This window comes from Blennius ocellaris (assembly GCF_963422515.1).
Source record: "Blennius ocellaris genome assembly, chromosome: 2".
NCBI classification, from domain to species: Eukaryota; Metazoa; Chordata; class Actinopteri; order Blenniiformes; family Blenniidae; genus Blennius; species Blennius ocellaris.
Window position 1 is genome coordinate 10,298,199 of NC_137651.1, and position 19,699 is coordinate 10,317,897.

General features: G+C 41.1%; 3 protein-coding genes across 3 annotated transcripts; 1 reads left to right on the forward strand and 2 right to left on the reverse strand.

Annotated features, from left to right (window-relative positions):
- Positions 1-2,933: 2,933 nt before the first annotated feature.
- Positions 2,934-4,965, forward strand: LOC308137298 (uncharacterized protein; the record flags this gene model as incomplete). The annotated part of the gene is made up of 3 exons (XM_080505920.1): positions 2,934-3,264; positions 3,994-4,222; positions 4,836-4,965. The coding sequence occupies 3 exons, from the start codon at positions 2,934-2,936 to the stop codon at positions 4,963-4,965; spliced, it is 690 nt and encodes a 229-aa protein (XP_080362046.1).
- A 1,845-nt stretch (positions 4,966-6,810) lies between these two features.
- gucy1b2 (guanylate cyclase 1, soluble, beta 2) lies at positions 6,811-12,200 on the reverse strand (the record flags this gene model as incomplete). Its single annotated transcript, XM_080505934.1, has 15 exons — positions 6,811-7,121; positions 7,302-7,474; positions 7,890-8,044; positions 8,490-8,636; positions 8,735-8,883; positions 8,987-9,307; positions 9,401-9,617; positions 9,755-9,858; positions 9,962-10,043; positions 10,217-10,464; positions 10,622-10,721; positions 10,810-10,970; positions 11,045-11,139; positions 11,961-12,034; positions 12,195-12,200. The coding sequence occupies 15 exons, from the start codon at positions 12,198-12,200 to the stop codon at positions 6,811-6,813; spliced, it is 2,343 nt and encodes a 780-aa protein (XP_080362060.1).
- Positions 12,201-12,954: 754 nt separating this feature from the next.
- cep57 (centrosomal protein 57) lies at positions 12,955-19,114 on the reverse strand. Its single transcript, XM_080505944.1, has 11 exons — positions 19,021-19,114; positions 18,569-18,725; positions 17,262-17,462; positions 17,054-17,175; positions 16,848-16,976; positions 15,990-16,067; positions 15,767-15,859; positions 15,302-15,382; positions 14,920-15,149; positions 14,110-14,254; positions 12,955-14,001 (listed from the first exon to the last, which is right to left on the reverse strand). Exons 1-11 carry the CDS (start codon positions 19,069-19,071, stop codon positions 13,813-13,815), a joined length of 1,476 nt encoding a protein of 491 aa, XP_080362070.1. The 5' UTR covers positions 19,072-19,114; the 3' UTR covers positions 12,955-13,812.
- Between the last annotated feature and the right edge of the window lie 585 nt (positions 19,115-19,699).

A 19,699-nucleotide genomic window follows, 5' to 3' on the forward strand; every position in this document is an offset into this window, starting at 1 on the left:
TCACCCATTGGAAAAAAAAAAAAAAAGAATGCCAGATCTTCTTCTTTCAATGCCAAGTGTATTTTTCTGCTGAGCCTCTCTGACCCTCAAGCTCAGCTCTGCTCAACACAAATCGACGTTCCTCACTGATATGGTGCCATTTAGGGAATTAAAAAGGCTTTCTAAAAGTTATCCTGCCAAGAATCGTTGCTGTAACAACAAAAACACAGAAGGAAGTGGAGGTTAAGCCCTACACAACCAACTGAATAACAACAAAAGAGGAGGTGGTCAAAGATATTGGAGGGAAACCCACCTCGGACATGAAGTAACGACCCAAACAACACGCACACAAGCCGTTCAATAAAAACATGAAAATCAGCTGAAATGGGTTATTCAAAGTTAGTGATTCTATTAACATCCACAAGTCACTTCCATCGCTGTTTATTTCTACCAGTTGATCCATTGAATTAAGTTCCTTAACTAACTCACGGTTGCAGTTTCACCGAAAGTAAAATGTCATTAAAATTTAGCGTGCACTCTGACAAAGGAGAGTTTTCCATGAGATCTGGTGACCGTTTATTTTTTTTCCCCTCGGGTTGTTGGGTATAATTACTGACCATACACAGAGAGCTGCAAGTGGTTGTTTATTTATTTATGCTCAGCCAGAGGTTGGAACACAGCACGTATTAAAGAGGTGAAACAGTCCTGAACATGCAGCTGGAGGTAAAAGACAGCGTGTGTTTCGTCACCGCCTGACAAGACGACTGGCACATTTCTGTCTCCGTCTCCTCACCCTCCCCGTCGCTCCTGCCGTATGAAGCCGATTGAGTTGCACCGACCCCTCTCCTTCACAAACCTGTTTCCTCGCTGGCCAATCAGTATTTTATCTCCCTCCGTCTCATCTCTCTGGCCTCCCTCCGTCTCTGTAGCCTATTTTGTGAACCAGAAAGGGGAAGCTGATTGGGTTTCTCCTGTCTGCAGACTGGGTTACGGGTACCTGCCTCCTTCCCTCCCAGTGGCCTGGCCTCAGGTGGGGGTCAGGTTGCTGTGAGCCAACAGCATTCAGGCTCAGTCACACATAACAAAACACGGTCACACTGTCAGCACAGTCTCAAGCCGAACTCGTGTCTAATGGCTCTTGATTTCATATTTTGTGGTTCAAGCTGGTTCAGCTGAGGTCCAGGTGCATTCATAGGCTGTGGTCAATTCAGAATCGGTGACAAGCTGCGCTGTTTGTGCACCTGACCATTCAGTCTAACTAAAGTCCCATTGAGGGTAATTACTGCTCATTTTCTTCTTTGTGTGCAGCTGGCATGTATTTAATGTTTGTTACTGTGATTATTTTCTTCTTTTCTTCATCAAACTGTTTTATTTGTATGTTGGGTTTTTTCCCCCTTGTATGTCTGCTTGTAATTGCTGGTTCTGATCGGTGCCTTAAACTACATACATACAGGTGCATGTTAAATAACGTGAATAACATTAAAATTTAATTTTGAGGATACCACATGGCATTTTAAGAAATATTCCAATATTTTGAGATAATGTATGCTATCTTAAATCATGGTGAATTAAATATTCAATCCATCCATCTTCTATGCCACCTAATCCCGTGCAGGGTTGCGGGGACTGGAGCCAATTTATGTCAAATAATTCGAATAATTCTATAATTATAGTGCAAATTATGGTGAAAATACACCAATAGAGATATGTTGAAGATGTATACACAATTTTTATTCCTTTCCAAGTCAGTTTCTGTCTCGAACCCTCACATTTCCTGTGAGCAGTCCAGGATTCCAGGAAAATCCACATTTGTCAGTCAACATGGCAACTTCAGCTCTCCTCCACAACAGTAGCACTGCCTGTTATTTTGAACTTGTGAATTATGTGAAGTGTAAAGCATGACAGAACAGGATATAACACTGTGTTCACATGCACACAAAATATCTTGACGTTTTCAAATAAAGGCTATATGAATTATTCAAATCCAACCATGCATGGGAATTTGGCTTAGTGGGCAATGTGGGCCGTCCTTCAGTATCACATATGGTGATTTGATTCCCCAGTGCGTCCTGTCTATATGTTGATGTGTCCAACCTGATTTGTATGGCAGCCAGCCCAATCGTGTGTATTAGTGTGTATGTGCAGGAGTCATTAACCCCATTGACTAATTAGTCTCTTCATTAGCTAATATAAAGACATTAAAGTTATTTATTTTCCCAAGAAAGCATTTTGAAAGTGCACAAATAGAAGTACACTCACATCCCCTGTTTATATATAAATATGAGGCATTTATTGAAATTGGTCCATCAAAATAAATGAACTCAACTTGTAGAACCCGAAGGAATCATCAATGTGTGTAATCAGAAGCTCCTTCTCGTGTCTCCGCATTATAATATATGTATTGTGAGATAAATCTGAAACTTGTGCCACTTTTAAAATGCTTCCTTTTGATTTTGTGGTCAACGAACATAACAAATCCTACACGACTGACCTTTTCCCTCCCTAGATGTAACTTTGCTGACAGATATAATTAATATTTTAGATGGCAGATCTTGTAATCCCAGGAGAAACATGGCCATTACAGCAGGTGGAACGAGTTGCCAAAAATACAATCTGCCACAAATTTGTATTGGTCTTTGAAACAAAGTTGCAACAGAAAACATAAAAGGATGTGAAAGAATAATTCCCCGATGGTTTAAGTAGGTCTAACGCCACTGAGGCGCTTCTGCGGGGCACATTTCATTTCCGACCCCTGCTTAGTTGTCCTGAAACTGGACGCCGGCTGTGATGAATAAAACATCCTCTGCGTGCTGCTGGATGATCACCGGAGCTCTTTCAGCTGTATAAGTGGTGAAAGGGCATAATCTCCCCGCACACAACAAGACGTTGTGCTGAGATTGAGGGGCGCGCGGAGAGAGCGGACAGGAAGCGCCACAAAAAGCCTCGCGGACAGAATGATGGGACCGCGGCAGCAGCGCGGGGAGCTTTTCCTGCACGACCCGCCGCCGGTGTTCGGGAAACCGTGGTACTGGCAGCGCAGCAGCAGCGCCATGGAGAGCTCGCGCAGCCTCGCGCAGGTCATGATGGAGATGCGCGACGAGATCAAGAAGCTGGAGGCGGAGAACCGGGAGCTGCGGGGGGACGGAGGGCAGAGAACACCTGGGGACCCCGGGACAGGGCCCCTGGCCCAGGCAGCCAAGCAGCACCAGGCGGGGCTGGAGGAAAATCCTTTTGTCAACATGAGGAGGAACGTGTCTGCACCGCTGCTGGAGGGGCAATATAAAGGTAAGGAAGTCTGCCAAAGGTAAGACACCCTGATCTCTATTACACTGCATGTAACTCGGTGGATTGTGAGAAATTCAGACATTTTTTTATTGTATCCCAGGAACAAAATGTAAGTTGAATCAGTTTCTTTCTTTTATGGTGAAAAACCAATGATCATTAAAAACATGTGCTATTCAATACATAGTGCAATCCTCATAGTATTCTCCTAACAGTAATAATTATAACAACAATAATAATATAATAGCTTTGCATTTGCGTTAGACAGCATCACTTTTAAAAACCTAATTATTTTCTGACTTTGATTTATTAGTATAATAAGCCATGGTATCCACTCATGCATTTTTTTATCCTCTGAGGTATGGACATATTTGACAACAGGTAAAAATTTAGAACTGGACGAATTACTACATTGCTTAAAGTGTACTCTATTAAGAAAGCTGTGATTAGAGATGCCCATGTGAAAATCTCAAAAACTTCTCAAAGGATTAGTTACTTCTAATACAAGATAATTATGGCAATTCACTAAATGATATTAATCCTACATATATGTTGGGATTGTGATTGCTTATTAAATCAGTATACATTCAGTAAGTGGTAAAATGATCTTATTCCCATTAATCCTTTAAACAAAATCTTTATGTTTGAGATTAAATTGTCAAATTTTCCAATAAAGGGTCTCCTTATAAACTCATATAATTCCCACTTAATCCTAATTGTGTTATTCCACAGAGCCCACTGTTATGACTGTGCGAAGATATTCCACAAGCTCCAACCTGTCCGGGGTGATCATGAGGGAGGGAAAGACTGACCGGGGTCGGCGTGCAAACTCTGGATGGGAAAGGCTACAAGATGAAATGCAGAATGCTGGCAGCAGCGGGGTCTTTGGTAGCACGGCTACAGGCGAGGCAGAAAAAGTAACCAACCGGCACTCATTGCAGGAATATGTCCATAAAAACAGGTACAGAAGCACCTCAGTCAAAGATCTCAAGCTTCATAGTTGGAATTTGAAGTTTTGGATGTTACAGTCTTTGTTTCCTCCCACTAGGTTAATTTTCATCTTTATTGTTGAGAAACAACAATTATACAAAGGTCTTTCGATTGAAGAAAATAATGATTTTAGTTAGTTTCTTGCAGTTGTGATTTACCTCAGGTCAACTGGCAGCATGTCCCATACAGAGCAAGTCCATAATAAGTGCAGGCACCCACATCATCTCTGGATCTGATTCTATGTGCAGCACAAATAAATGTTTGCTGAGATAGACAGACCAATGCACAGATATAATGTCTTTGAAACAGGTTAATTAAATGTGGGGCATCTGACACTTGGTTAGTAAAGTATGTTGTCTTCCATTCCCAAGTTTAGTGATTCAATTGCCATCTAATCCTTTATCAAGACAATTAAACTTAAAGTTCATTTCCGAAATGAGCGAGTGCTTTGCAAGGCCACGCTGCTGTCATTAGTGTGTAAATGTAACTGACCATGGCATTTCAAATTGCTGAATCAGCAAATATATTATAATCTAAATAAAACATAATGATACAATGTTATGATTTCCTTTTTCTCCTTTTAGGACCAAGGTAAAAACGGTCACCTTTCTTCTTCCCGTGGATGACATTTACACCAGCCGGCCAGTTCTGACCAAACATCTGGAGGAGCCTAAAGTAACACATCTTGCTTCCATAACTGAGACCGACTCTTAAAGAAATGCTTTGTGGCCGAGGGACAAAATGCAGACACGGACTAAGTCTCTGTGGCCAAAGACAATTGAGCCTCATTATCTAGGCCAATTGCAGACTAGCTGTTCAGCAGGCCAGCAGACCGATTTTTATCACGCCTGACCACAAAAAATCCCAGACGATTCTGGTTTCAGGTGTTGTTTTCATCTGACCATGGCAATCCAGGCCTGGTCAACAGTGATGAGACATGTGGCCCTCTGCAGTGAGGATCAGGTGTCTGGACTCTTCTCCCGAGCTCAGGTGTTGCATCGGAGTGATACACACACCTGCAGGTGACGACCCTTTTACGGACAGTGGCGGCTGCTGACTCAGGCCTCGTGAGCAACATCACATCCATTATTTATTCATCTCTGTTTCTTTGCACAAAAGGGGGCCACGTGAGGATGTGACCTGTTTCCTGAAAGACTTTGTACAGAGTATATTTTTGTAGTCCATATCGCATCCTTATGACATAAAACCTTTATTTTCATGTAAGATTTCCTCGAATAAAACAGTGTGGAATTTTCACATGAAATCTGTTACATTGCTTATCTTGTTCAAGATTGCAGGGCACTGAAGCCAATCCCAGATTACTATTGGTAGGGTATCGAATGGACAAGGCAGGGCAAACAAAAAGAGACAGACACACACTGCAAACATTCACTTTCAGGCATATGGACCATATAGGGCCACCAATTAATGTTGCACGCTTGTTTTTAGACTGGGAGAAAACTGGGGTACCTGTCGAAAACCTAAACTTTTCAAATACACTGATCATAGAGAAAATCCTAGCCTGGATTTGATCCATAACTGAGGGCAAAATGCCTCATGAATGTGCAGCCCAAATATTAAGGTTGTTAACTGTAAATTCAAAATACAATGCAGTATATAAACTTCAAAAGGCCAATATAACCTCAGAGCAAACCAGGGGCTTTTAAAAGTGTAGATGTTGAATACCCTTGTTAGAACTGGCATTCTCACCCTCACTCTCACTCTGCTGTTAGGTCTTCACTGTATCTTCAGTATGTAGTTGCCATACCATCAAGCACCACTGCTCAGTGGTTTCAAACATAACATGAAAGGAGCCTGGCTTGACAAAACTGAACATGCCAGTCTACAGTGAGGACAAACAAAGCCTGCACTTAAAGAAAAATATACGTCTTGGTTGGAGAGTGGCTAATTCCACTTGCAGATCACGGTCCACAATAATAATTACACAAGCCCTATTTGCTTCGAACATACAAATATGTATGCACAATGTCCTTTGGCAGATTTCATTACAGACATCCAAATATCACTTTGCAGACAGAGATCAACATACAGGTGCAAGTCATTTTCTTATCATAAAACATACATACAGTACATATAGAGGAGATTTTGATAATGTTACTGCAACAGACAAGTCTCACCTGGTGGTGCATCACTTTCAATCTCAATGACCATTGAGTGTTGAGGGATCTGGGTTTGAATCCCGGTTGTCCAGCGTTACTGCTTGCCATGTTTAAAGGTGCAGGACGCACAACAGGACTTGTTGTGGTGATTACGGTTTTGAAAAAAAAAAGTAATGGGGCCAAATAGACTATATATTGTATATGCAATAGAGATCATTTACAGGAAATATTCCAGTCATTTCATATGTCGAATACATATGATTCAAGCAAAGCATACAATGTCAACCTGATTGTAATAACCTATGTGCGAAACACAATGCTGCAATTTAATGTCTACAATTTACACAGTAGCTACTATTCAGCAGACATATCAAGTGTTAAATACACTCCTGATTAATCATTCATAGTCAGTCAGCCATTGATTTAAGTAGTTACCCGCTCAGAGGACCACACAGATCTTGGTTTGGGCGAGACTGTTAGTTTCCACAGATGCCGCAATCAAGCGCTGCTCCTGTGTGTAAACATCACTGCCTAATCCCCCCACATTTTTCTGCTCCATTTGATCAAATTCCTTTGTCAATTCCAGCTGGTCCTCTGATTGTTCCTCTGTGCACATGCTTTCATAACCGTCTGAGTCATTAGGCTTGAGAGATGGAAAAATCTGGGCATCGGGCATTTGTGATGAAGGAAGGTCATCCTCATATTTCAGAGGGATCAGCAGAATCTCATCTTTATTCTGCCCCTGAAGAGCTGCAACAGAAGGGAGAATGATGAAGAGACTGATGTGTCACCTCCAACTATGAGTACCCACGTCTGAGCTACAAATTGGAGGGAAAAAAAAATGACACTTCCTGATTGGTGGTCACAAAGTGTGATTTAAAGGCCACATAACCATTCAATGAAAAAGCCGAAGACAGTGTCCCACTGTACCTTTGTTATTACTCGTGTGGCTTTCCTCCTGTCCATGTGAGTCACGAAGACCCAGAATCTGGTGATCGCTGACGCCAACATTCTTTTCAAGGAAGTAAGTGGTCATCAAACCCTTTCCCTTAACCTCAATCTCTCCCCGCTTCTGTATAACAAAGCAAGTATTCTTCAGGATCCTAAAAAAAAAAAAAAAAGGCATGATAATTTTACTCAGGTTCATTTTATGTTTTGTGCATTATATTAACTTATGTAAGTAACTTCCCCACCTGCACTCAGACATCTGCTTTTTTTTTTTTATTATGTATCTTACTTTATCGCTTTATGTTTTCACATTTTTTTATGTACGACTCCACCTTTTTCCCACTTACACATCAGGGTGAAGACAGCATTTTTGTTGAGCGTGTATTTGTGCATGTTGTGAGTGTATGACTGTATACGTCCTCTGTATGTGCAGATGCATTACTATGTGTGTGTTTTGGGGTTTTGTACGTTAAAGATCCCAGGATGAGCGTGTTGTGTTGCAGTTACTTGTGAAAAGTGCCACACAAATAAATATGTCATATTGATGTTTTTGAATGCAAATCTCCTCACTCGTATACCGATGGGCTCAAATGGATCTTGTTGGGGAGGCCATGGCTCTCCATGCGGGAGGCAGTGTTAACAGTGTCGCCAAACAGACAGTAGCGAGGCATCTTCTCCCCGACCACACCTGCCAGTACAGGACCACTGTGCAGACCCACACGGATCTAGAAAGAAAAACACAAAACTTGTTTTCTTCACCCAGTGCGTGTTTATCCTGCTGATCACAAACTGCTTCCTCTCTGATTGGATACACCTGCTCTAATCATGTGATGTGTGATTGTCTGCTGTCAGTTTGTTTCACTCCAGTGAACTTGTTTTGTCAGATTCATGTCAGTTGATTTCGCCCGTTCCGTGTGTAATGTTGTCTGTTTTTTTTTTTATCATGATCTGGACTTTGTAACTATTCTTGTCATAGAATTTGTTGTAATTGCATCTCTATTGAACTGGGAAAGTGAGTGACTGATGAGTAATGCCAGGAAAAACAGACTATAAATGAAAAATTGTTGCATTTGACATTTAGTATTGTACCAAAAACATAATTCATGGAAACATCAGAAAAACAGAGCTTTCCCCACTGAATTGATCCATGAAGCAAAGTCATTCTTGTACCTGAATGGATTCTCCAGTCACAGGGTTGATAACCTCCCGGGAAGCTAAAGTCATGCCCAAAGCAAAGTTGGCCACCCTCTTAGCGTGGCTGCCAACCGGTATGGGAACTCCGCCCACCACCATATAAGCATCTCCAATGGTCTCCACCTGGAAAACAACAAATATCACATCAAAATATATAAGTTGAATTGTAGTATGTGTTAAACAATCATGGACATAAAACAAGGGTATAAGGGAGTTAATACCTTGTAGACATTGTGTACGGTTGTGAGCCGGTCAAAGCGCAGGTACATGGAGTTGAGCATGTGGACGATTTGAATGGGTTCACACACGGCGCAGATATTAGTGAAGGTCACCACATCACTGAAGAGTATGGTGCACTCTTTGAATTCTCCTGTAGGATGCGAACACACATACCAGATGATTATCAGAAGTCGAATCACATGAGCGCAAACCGCCTGATTCATCGCTTCCAATAACATTTACATTTCACCGACCTGCTTCCACTGATTTTCCGTCTTTCAGCTCGTTGGCTATGTGTTTGGGCAGCATGGCATACAGCAGGGTCTCTGTCTTTTTCTTCTCCTCCTCCAGGTGCTGAGAGAGCAAGCGGAGCTCTTCCTTCTTTCTCTCCAGCTGATTGGACAGCTCCATTTCAGCCAGCCGCTGATGGTTTAGCAGGATCAAGTCTCGAGTGACGTCGTGCTGTGCGATGTCAGAAATGTGCATCTCCCTCTCCTCCAGCTCCTGAAGGCTTCTCAGCAGAGGGGAGGCCTGATAGAGCATACACTCCATAGACGGCATCCAGATCATCTGACCTGGGCATGAATTACCCAGGAAGAGGACAAGAAGGCTTGATACAAGTTGTATATAAGAAATTACTTAACAAAACAACACTGAAAGGAGTATACCTCTGAGCTGTAAAACAGGCCTGTCCTTCCAGGCCTCAGGCATCATGTCCTGGCGTGTCTGCAGGACAAAGTGACTGTTGATGAACTTCCTGATGCTGGAGATGGTGAACGTGACCTCAGGGTGTACAATGCTGAAGTACTGGTCCAGATGGATGTTCATTGTCTGGAGCCCCGGGACGATCCTCTGGAGGTTGACTCCAGCTTGGCGAACCAGTAGCTGCCAGACACAACTCAAGATCACTCCAGTGAATTTAAACTTATCCAAATACGGTTTCTCTTCATCAAAAACAAAAATGTAATAATAGTATTGTTCACACACTCTGGCTTTTACGAAGTTTTATTGAGACATCTCACCTGCTCATCAAAGACTATATGGAAAGGAAAAACGTGGCAGAAAGTCTTCGTGTCAACGTTGAGAGTTGCAGGATACACTGGCTCAAAGCCTCGCAGCAACTTGCCTGTTGTATGGGCGAGACAGTTGTAAGTGTGTACACACCTGCTGGGATTTAGCTCCTGTTTGCAGCCCACCACAGCATCATTTATGTCTTTTTAAGCCTATACCTTTTCCGAGTTGAACCAAGCTCCTGATTGTCTCCCAATGACTCCCATGCACCGAGAAACCACACCCCTGAGGATGGGAGGACTGAGGACACAAAGTCAGTTCATAATTTTTACTGTTAGAATTTCCCTGCATATTATGTCATTCCTACATATATTACCAAAACAATGCTATTTTATCACGTTATACTTGGAAAAAACCCAACTAAAATATTCAATTCATCACAATAATATTGCTTGTATGATTATTAAACAAACCTCTTTGATTGAAATCATGGTGGCGTGTGTCTTAGTGGCAGGCTGCACTGATTGGTCCCTGAGAGAGGACTGTTGTTTCACGGTTGTTTTACTGTTGACCACACTGGAGCGATCAGCAGCTGGTTGTTGTTTCACTAAGAAAACCACATGCTCCTTCTTCCCAGTCCTCTCCAGCTCCTCCAGCTGGCTGACTATCTCCATTGTTATCTCACTGCTGTAAAAATCTTTGACAACAGCGCTGATAATACCTGCAAAAGACACTGGTCTCACTTCTCATTCTTACTAAATGTTGCACAGATCCGTTTCATGATCATTAATAAAAATGGAAGAATGGTGTCAGAACAATAGTTGTGGTTAATATGAACTGAAAGAGTTTTTTGTTTTTTTTGTTTTTTTTTTACTAACCAGGAACTATGTGGCAGAGGCCTCTGCGGTCTGAATAATAATGGAGAAGCAGGGTGCCATCAGGATTTCTTTCCACCCGGAATGATGGTGCATTCATCTCCTGCAAAATTCAACCGGATGAAAGAATTTATTAAACTACGTGACAAATGCAACCAAAATCACAGCAACACAGATATGTGAGCAGGTACTTTATAGGAGAGGGAGAGGTAGCTGTGAAGGGCATCTAAATTCTCAGTGAACTCAAAGAGGTTTCCCCCTAAAGTCCGCAGCATATGATCATAACCAGAGCGTTTGCAGAACTCAAAGAAGTACTCTCCAAACTGCTTCAGAACAACCTCTGGTGCAACCCCTACAGGGAAAGAAAACAACACACCGTTATGTCTGATATGAAAACTCTTGCAATAAAAATGCATCATTTGTTACCTAAATGCTTGCATGCAGCAGATACCAGCTGCATGGTGATTTCATCTTCATAGACCTGATGTGTCATGAAAGTGTCCTGGACTCCAGCTTCTCTCCTGTGTCAGATATCAGGACGGAGAAATTGGTGAATAGAGTGAAGGCGAAAGAGTCATGAGAGTACAAATATTTTTTTCAAATGAGTTACAATTTAGCTGCATTTTATCAATTTGAGTTTGAGTTAATTTACCTAAATGAGTGATTTTTTTATTCAAAATGTTCTTGATAAAACTGTGCATTTAAAGCAGGAATTCTATGTGTTAAAATAAAAAGGCAAAGTGGATGTGAAGATATTAATTCAAATTGTGGGGCTTCTCAGATGCAACAGATAATTTACAAAATGGAAATCTAGATGACATGGTGTCATTTGTACCGAACCCTTTATTGGGCAATAGTGAAACATATCAGGTAACTTCTGAATACCTTCTGCTTTTTCTCAAATAATAATTGCATATTAATAACAATCCATTAATACATGTTCAAAGTGTTCTGCTAAACATCGAGAGGGATGCTGGTATGTGTTGCTTGCTTTCCCTGGAAAAGCATTTTTTTTGCAGTTGGTTAACCTGATCAGTGCATTTAACACACAAATATAATAAATGGTACTAGGGTAGTAAAAACCTTCAAATATATTCCCAATGCTTTCAGTAAGTTATGTTCAGTATACAGTTTTTTCCACCAGGACAGTAGCACACAATAACTCATAACCAAATTTTTTCTCTACTGGAATTTGTAAAGAAGCATGTACATAATCTGAAAATTACAACTGCACAGAAAGGCATGTCATCAGATGATTAACAGAGATAAAATATTAATCAGTGATGTCACTTTAAGTGTGTGGTTGCTTTGGAAAAAAAAAAGATCATATTTAGTAGTTTACCTGAGTTTGAGCCATGTCTCTTCACCAAACTTTTCAACCACCAGTGACTTCAAGCAGGTGTTAATAAATCCATACTGTGGAGTTAAACAAACAAACAAACAAACAAACAAACAAACAAACAGGAGCCTGTGATTAAATCTGATAGTTCCTTAACAGGGTCAACTAAAAGAAAAAATCTCTCAATTCATCGTACCATATTTCTGATAAATCCAAAACAGGCTGTCCAGAATCCACCTTCATCACATCCCACCACAGTGGTTCTCAGCTGGAGGCTGTGCAGCCGCACGGAGGCTGGGTGATGGAGGACTCTGCAGCTCCTCCTCCACCAGGCGGTGCACAGAGCTTGAAGCAACCAGTGGACCTCACATCCTCCTCAGGAGAGACGCTCTCAAATGTGAGCCTCCACTAGAATCAATATAAACATATTCTGCACTCAGGATGAAACTGATGACAATTTCTCTGTACAATTGTAATTTCTGAGAGGAAATCAGTAACATGCTGGTGTTCAGCTGGCGTCTTTGTTTTATTTACTTTGAAAATATGTTGGTAAAATAATTTTAGTTTTCTTCTCTGTTCATTTTCCCAATTAAATCATTTTTATTTGAAATAAGACATGATCTGGCACGTGAATACAAACCCAGTGGGTTTTAGAGTAATGTAATGACTTAAAATGGTCTTAATAACACATTCAATGTGATCAACATTAGACAGACTCATTTAAATATAGCTATTTCATGTATTATTTATTACAATAATTTCACTCACAATAAATATACCATATCTGCAGTATGTACATATCAGATATCCAAATACACAATAGTGATGTTCAATAATGAAAATGACATCAATAAAGGAAATCCAGGCTCCTTTTGCATTGATATGTAAATATAATAATTTTATTTTTCAAATAAATGCACTCACCAGCAACAAATAACAGAATCCATCCACACTCTGTTGTTGTAAATTATAATTTAAATATTTACATTTTCTTCAAGGAAACACTTTAAGGATTCCAAGGTTGTAAACACACTGTTTATTGTAGGTAATAGACTTGGTGAGGTGTACGTGTAAGCTGTGGACTGAATGATTAGTGCAACGACTACACTAATAACATCTTGTACATTGCCCTTACTTGGATGTTTAAAAGGGGTTTGTAAATTTAAATAATAAACATAAGAGCGACCCAACTATTAATACCATAATTCACATGTTGAAGTTCTTGGGGGGAAAAAAATACACAGGGAGTTCAAAAAAACATGGCTTTTTTAAAAGGCTCTGATAAAGAAAAATGGTTGTAATGCGTTTGAGTAGAACCACAATCACTTTAAAAGGTACAGTATGTCCTTTTTGAATTAAAAAAAAGTTAGTCAATAAAAGAAATAGCAAATTAAAGAGTAAACACAACAAAGGCTGCAGCTCTTGATCATCAACTAAACAAACCCAAACAATTTCAACTGGTCGACTGAAGGCACTTTTGGTGCCACAGATTCAATACTGCCACCTAATGTACAGCAGTGCCTTTAACTGAATTTCACATACAGCATCTTTAACTGTTTTCAACCATCTGTCTTCAAATATTCTGAACTGATTTTTATTGGTCACCAGGATGAAGAACTGAAGTGGACCCTGGCGTGTTGGCGTGATCGGGTTGACTGTAAAGACAGCAGAGTTTTACGAATAAAAACAAAAACAGAATCAAGAGTCACATGCTGAAACAGGCCCCTTATTTAATAGTCTTCTTACTGAGTGTTATGCAGTCCGTGGTTGTTTTGACGGTTAAATGATGGCCACAGGGAGGAAAATAGCACCAACAAGGATAACTAATATGCGTGTGTTGTTGTTGTGGTGGGTGTCAGGTCTGTAATGAGGTCTGCAGAGCCCTCATGTCCCTCAGCAGCTTCAGATTCCTCCTGCTTCTCTCTCCTGGTCTAACTTTGACCGCTCCTGCAGAGTGACCTCTAGTGGCTGCTGAGGCTCCGATCCCTCTGACTTCTTTAACTTTGCCGAACCTGGCATTCGCTTCCTTTCTCAGCTTCTTTATCTGAAACAAGAGGTCATAAAAAAGCAAAGGACAAAGCCTGAAAGACAAGTAACAGATGTGGCTGATAAATCGGTGCGTGAATGTGACTATTCCTGGATGAAAATGTACCTGTGCTTTGTGTTTGTAGAGTTTACTGATCTGCTCGCCTTTCCTCTCCATCTTCAGCAGCAGCTTCTCCTGCTCACGCTGAAGATCTTTTCTTTCCTGTGTCGACATGCTGAGCTCCACCTGCCTCACCAGCTCATCCTGCTCCCTGCAGCTCACACACACACACACACACACACACACACACACACACACACACACACACACACACACACACACACACACACACACACACACACACACACACACACACACACACACACACACACACACACACACACACACACACACACACGTAAATGCCATTATCGTATGCATCACGAAACTCAGAAATATGTGAAGAAATTAATTTTTATACCTATAATGATAATAATAATACATTTGACTTCTATGCGCCTTTGAGAACAGTCCCGGGCACCTCACAAAACATTAAAACAGCATAAAAACCAATACAAGATGAAACAAAACACATGTATAATTAAAAAAGGTAAGGAGACCGTGCTGTGTATATATGCGTGTAACTTAATTGTGGCAATTGAAATGCAACAAATGCCTGAAACATTTTTAATTTATGAATGAAGACTAAACTGAAAAATCTAATCACTTTTAAAATAATATTATTTCAAATGTAAATGTAAACACCCAAGACCCCCGAGCCTCCTGATGTGACTATTCTTCTATTTATGTACAGTATTAGCAAAATTGCACTGAAAACCCCACAAGACAAATAACATTTTTAAAAACATCATGTTGCACTTTTTATAATTAATTAAAAAATAATCAAATATGAAAAACGTGCACTCCTCCACCCACAGGCTCATGAGTCGCAGCTCCTCCTGCAGTGCCTGCAGCAGCTCTAACAAGTCTTCCTCACAGCCGGAGAAAGAAGAGGAGGAGCTCTCGGAGTGACCGTGGCTGTCCATCCCCGAGCGGTCTGGGCTGCGGGAGAGGACGCGGTTGTTGCAGAGGTGCGGATGGTGCTGCTTCAGGAGAGACAGCACTGACTGGACGTTGGCTCGGACCGAGTGGCTGCAGCCTGCTGACTGAAAAAGAAAAAAAACAACAAAAAAAAAGAAAACAAAACAAAACAGTAGAAGAAAGAGCAGTTGAGTCAATGTATGGGAAATCAAGCCTATGAAGGAGCAAGACATAATATATTCATTCTAAAATCGTAATTGTTTGGTTCCCAAAGTACCGTTCCAGTGACAAAAGGTATGTCTCTGAGACTCAGTCTGTAGTGTGGCTGTGTGCATGACAGCTGCCCTGCTGAAGGTTTCTGGATAGAAAAGAAAGAAAAAAAAGCAGATGCAAAACTGTTAGAAAATGAAAAACGTTTTAAACTTAGAACATTAAGAATTGATCGCAAAAAGGAAAGATCTATCTCACTATATGGATGCTTCGAAAGGAAAAGGAATATAAAAATAAAATAAACGATTTTATTTATTTTTTTACATTTAAACTGTGATCTTTATGGCTCATGTTTAAACAGTAGGTCAAAAAAATCAGATTTTAAGACGTATTGTAATGTCTCAAAATACTGTTGTCATTTTTAGGATTACAATGAATTAATTAAAAAAAGGCATGAAATATTAATTTCAAGAAACACACAGTTTGAAATGATCACTTGAACACCACTTTATGAACTGTACAGTGAGTTTACCTTGGAGCTGGACTTCTCTCTGTTCTGTCTGATGGACGGCTGCGGAGACATCGACTGTAACAGGATCCTGTTGGTCTCCAAGCCTGTCTGCAGCTGAGGGTCGCACAATAATGAGGGCATTTAAAAAAAAAAAAAAAAAAGTTAGCACTCAGACGGAATACAATGTTGTCTGGAGGCGTAGAAAACTGAAGAAAAACAAAAGGAAAGATCCTGAAAACGTTACCTGTTTGGCTCTGGCCTGCATGAGTTTTCTCTGGTGCTCCTCCTCCTGCAGCTTCACCTCCAACTCATTGATCTTCATCTGGAAGATTAAAACACACAATATCTTTTTTTTACTTTTACTGTGATATTATTAAAATACTGACGTGATGGTGATCTTGGATGATGCATAAGGATAATGTCATAACTGAGAAATATTCTTTTTCTAAAGCAATGCTAATATCCCCCTGGGACTAGTCACCGGATCTATACTTAATGGAACAGTGATGAATTAACATGATAAAATAAGTTCATTGCAAAACCATGAATACAACTGTTTGTCGGCCTGCATTTAGCCCACAACTCATTGGTGCTCAAGAAATATCAGATATGATCGTATTTTAAAAATTCAACTGTAGGTAGAAGACTCGAAACATGTTTTCTTTCCTATGAATTCAAACAGCCATTATTGAAAATATTCAATATATTCCTCCCACACTTTTACAGCATCTGCAGTATATAATTACTAAATACATAGCTTTTCCAATGTCTCAATGAGTAAAGGTGTTGAGAAATCAAACAAAGGATTCTCTCTTTACTCAGCTGATAACTTTTTAGATCCTAACAGATCTTGAGGCCAATACCCAAGCATTACATATTAACATCTGTGATTAAATCAGATAATAGAGATTTTTGCAAATTAATGTTTTGTTGGATAAAAACACACAGTAGGGAAGCAAATTTTGTCGCACTGTTACTCCCATGAGCATCGAACGTTTATATACAAGGTTTTTTTTTCAGCTGGGTGACAGAGAGAAGAGAAAAAAGATGAGCAGATGTTTGTTTGATGTCAGTTAAACTTTCTGTCACAGTGTTGCTGTACCTCAGCATTAGTCTGCATTAGTATCAGCCTTTGATACTCCTGCTCAAGCCGCTCCAGTTTTTCCAATTGAGCACGTTCAGATGCTGTGTTGGACTTTCGATAAGCCGATTTTGCCTTTTCCATGGACACCTGAGAGTGGAGTGAAGAAATTCAACGCAGTTCTACATTTTAATTTTAGTTGCAGGGTTTATATCTTAGGTTGTCACCTGCTGTTTGAGCAGACTCGTCCTCTCCATCCTGGCACTATGCAACATCCGCCTCATGTGATCCAACTGTCGCTCCAACTTTGAACAGCGAGACTCTGCAGCCGCGAGGTGGGTGATCAACACTGTAAAAAGAAACTGAATAACATAAGTGGCAAAGAAATAATATCTGTACAGTTGTGCAACTTAACAATCATACAAATATACCCACCTTGGTTGCAGTGGGCCCTGCCCGTCTTCACTCCTTCTGCATCGGTTTGGTTATTAAAGTCTCTCTGTGTGACCTGTTCACTCTGCAGCACACCGTGCCACGCTTCTCTCCCCAGATCACGGAGACTGAGCTCTGCTTCTCTTTTCTCCAGCTCCAACCTCCTGAGCTTCTCCTGGAGGCTCCTCAAAGCAGACAGGATGGCTATGTGGAAACACACACAGTATTGCAACATGCAACATGTGGCTCTTTAGCCCCTCTGGAGTGGCTCCCTGAAGCTTTCTTAAAGGTATACAGGAGGATTTTCAGGAATTTTAGGAAAGAACCACCCTCTCCACCGTTTGAAAAAAATGCGCATGCGCAACGCTCTACCTGCTCCCGGGACGGAACGCCTACTAAAACGCGTGCGAGAGACATGCACGAGCCCAGTTCTCCTCGTGCACGCTCTGTTTACAAGTCACAAGTCGGCATCGCTCACATAAGCTCACTTTACAAGAAGATTTGCACCAGAGGGGGTGAAAATGTGTGTAAAATGTAAAAATGTCCGAGAATAATGCGTCGGGTCGGCCACCGGCATAATGTGGAGTGAGCTGCGCGCAGGGACGAGCACGTTCGACGGGCTTACGTCATATATCACTAGAATGATTGACAATTCGGAGGACCAGTTATTTTGATGATCCACCCGGAAGAAGAAAATCCTCTACTATACCTTTAACATTTTATCCTTTTCATTTCTTTTTTAATATTTGCACATTAGAGCCATTTTCAAAAGGACTCTTGCCTCTTAACAAAAAGAAAATGATTTAAAAAGGGTACAATAACTGAAATGGGAAAAATAACTGAAAGCACCCATGACATTCACCTGCTTATAGACATGAAATGTACTTTATATTAAAATAGCAAGAGGGCGTTAAAGACAACGATGCAGTGGTTTTAAAGTGTAGAAGGGTGTAATAATGTGTCTTCCTTAAATCTGAATTCACATTTGCGGTCTGAAGCAAATAATGGCATTTTTGATTGTGACTTTAGAGACTACAAGAAAAAAAAAAACCACATGCTGGGAAAAGGCTTCCCCCCTGACCCCCAGATTTAGGTCACAGTTGCACAGTGTGAAGAGGCGTGTCCCAGCCAGAGAAGGCCCAGGCCATCCCTTGGAAGCTCTGAAAGCCACTGATGTGGAGGAATGGGTAGATGCTGGTGCAGCTGAGGCATTTATGTGGTGCTGTATCATGTTTCACAAATCACCATGGAGCTCCTAAACACCATACATGAATGGAAACTTTGTGAAGGGAGACCACAGATAAACAAACCTGCACTGTTGGTCTCGGGAAAGGCTTTACTGGGTGACGATGGGCGATATGAGGGTGGTGTGTGATGCATCAGTGTGTTTATAAAGGGACGGTGAGCAGGATAGTCTTTGTAAGAAGGCAGGGACAGGCTGGCTGCTGCATGTGCAGGGTAGGATTCCTGAAGAAACACAAAAATAACTGTTAAACAACCTCCACATTATAATATCAGTTTCGCATCATCTGCACCAATAAGGACATTGTTGTTTGAAAATCTGCCCATAAAATACAGGACGAGAAACAAAGAATGCATGTTTTAAGTGACGGGTTTATCAAATGCATATTTCGTGGGAGTCTTACACTTTCAATCGAGTGGTGGAAACAGAAAGTCTCCGTGCAGTCAACTTTTACCAGCATAAAACAGCTCAGCATCTTATAAACCTGCTTTTAGAAAGAAAATAAACAGAAACGCCTACCTTCTCCCGCGTAACACCATCAGCTGCGAGTGTTTTTGACAGCGTCTCCATGGAAAAGCTGTCAGTTTGCTCTCTCTCTCTGTCGCCCTTGGTGTGCAAATATACCGGTGTTAGTTTGAATTATACACCCGCGGACGCCCTTTTTTTTTTTTTTAACGTTTACGTACTACTTGGTAGGTGAGCACCGTTTCTAAAGCCGTCTTCTTATACATGCTGTCAACACAAGACACAGTCCAGCGGGTCTGTAAAGGGTTGAATGATACATCTATCAGCGTGGCCCGCCTGCGCGCGACCATATAGATTTTACGCGTGTGTTCGTGGTTTCAGCAATATCGGTTCTGCTCTGTGTTAAAAACAAACGCACAAAACTACTTCCCCGGAAATGTAGTCCCACTTGCCGCGGTGACTGCTGTTTGGAAGCTTGAGTCACAAAAATAGAACTACAATAACCGTGAACCACCTGGGGGAGCGTTTGCAAGAGATGCCGGGATTTTTATGACGAGCTGGGGGACTTCTGAGGAGGTGGGTGCCAAGACTTGTGATTCCACATGCTTTAGCTTCTCGCGTAAACACCAAACTGTGTTCTAACATTGCCCACGTGTACTTAATGGTCACAACTTACACTGAGCTCGTAGATAAAGTCCAGTTCTTTTGTAGCGATAATACGGTGCACTTCGTT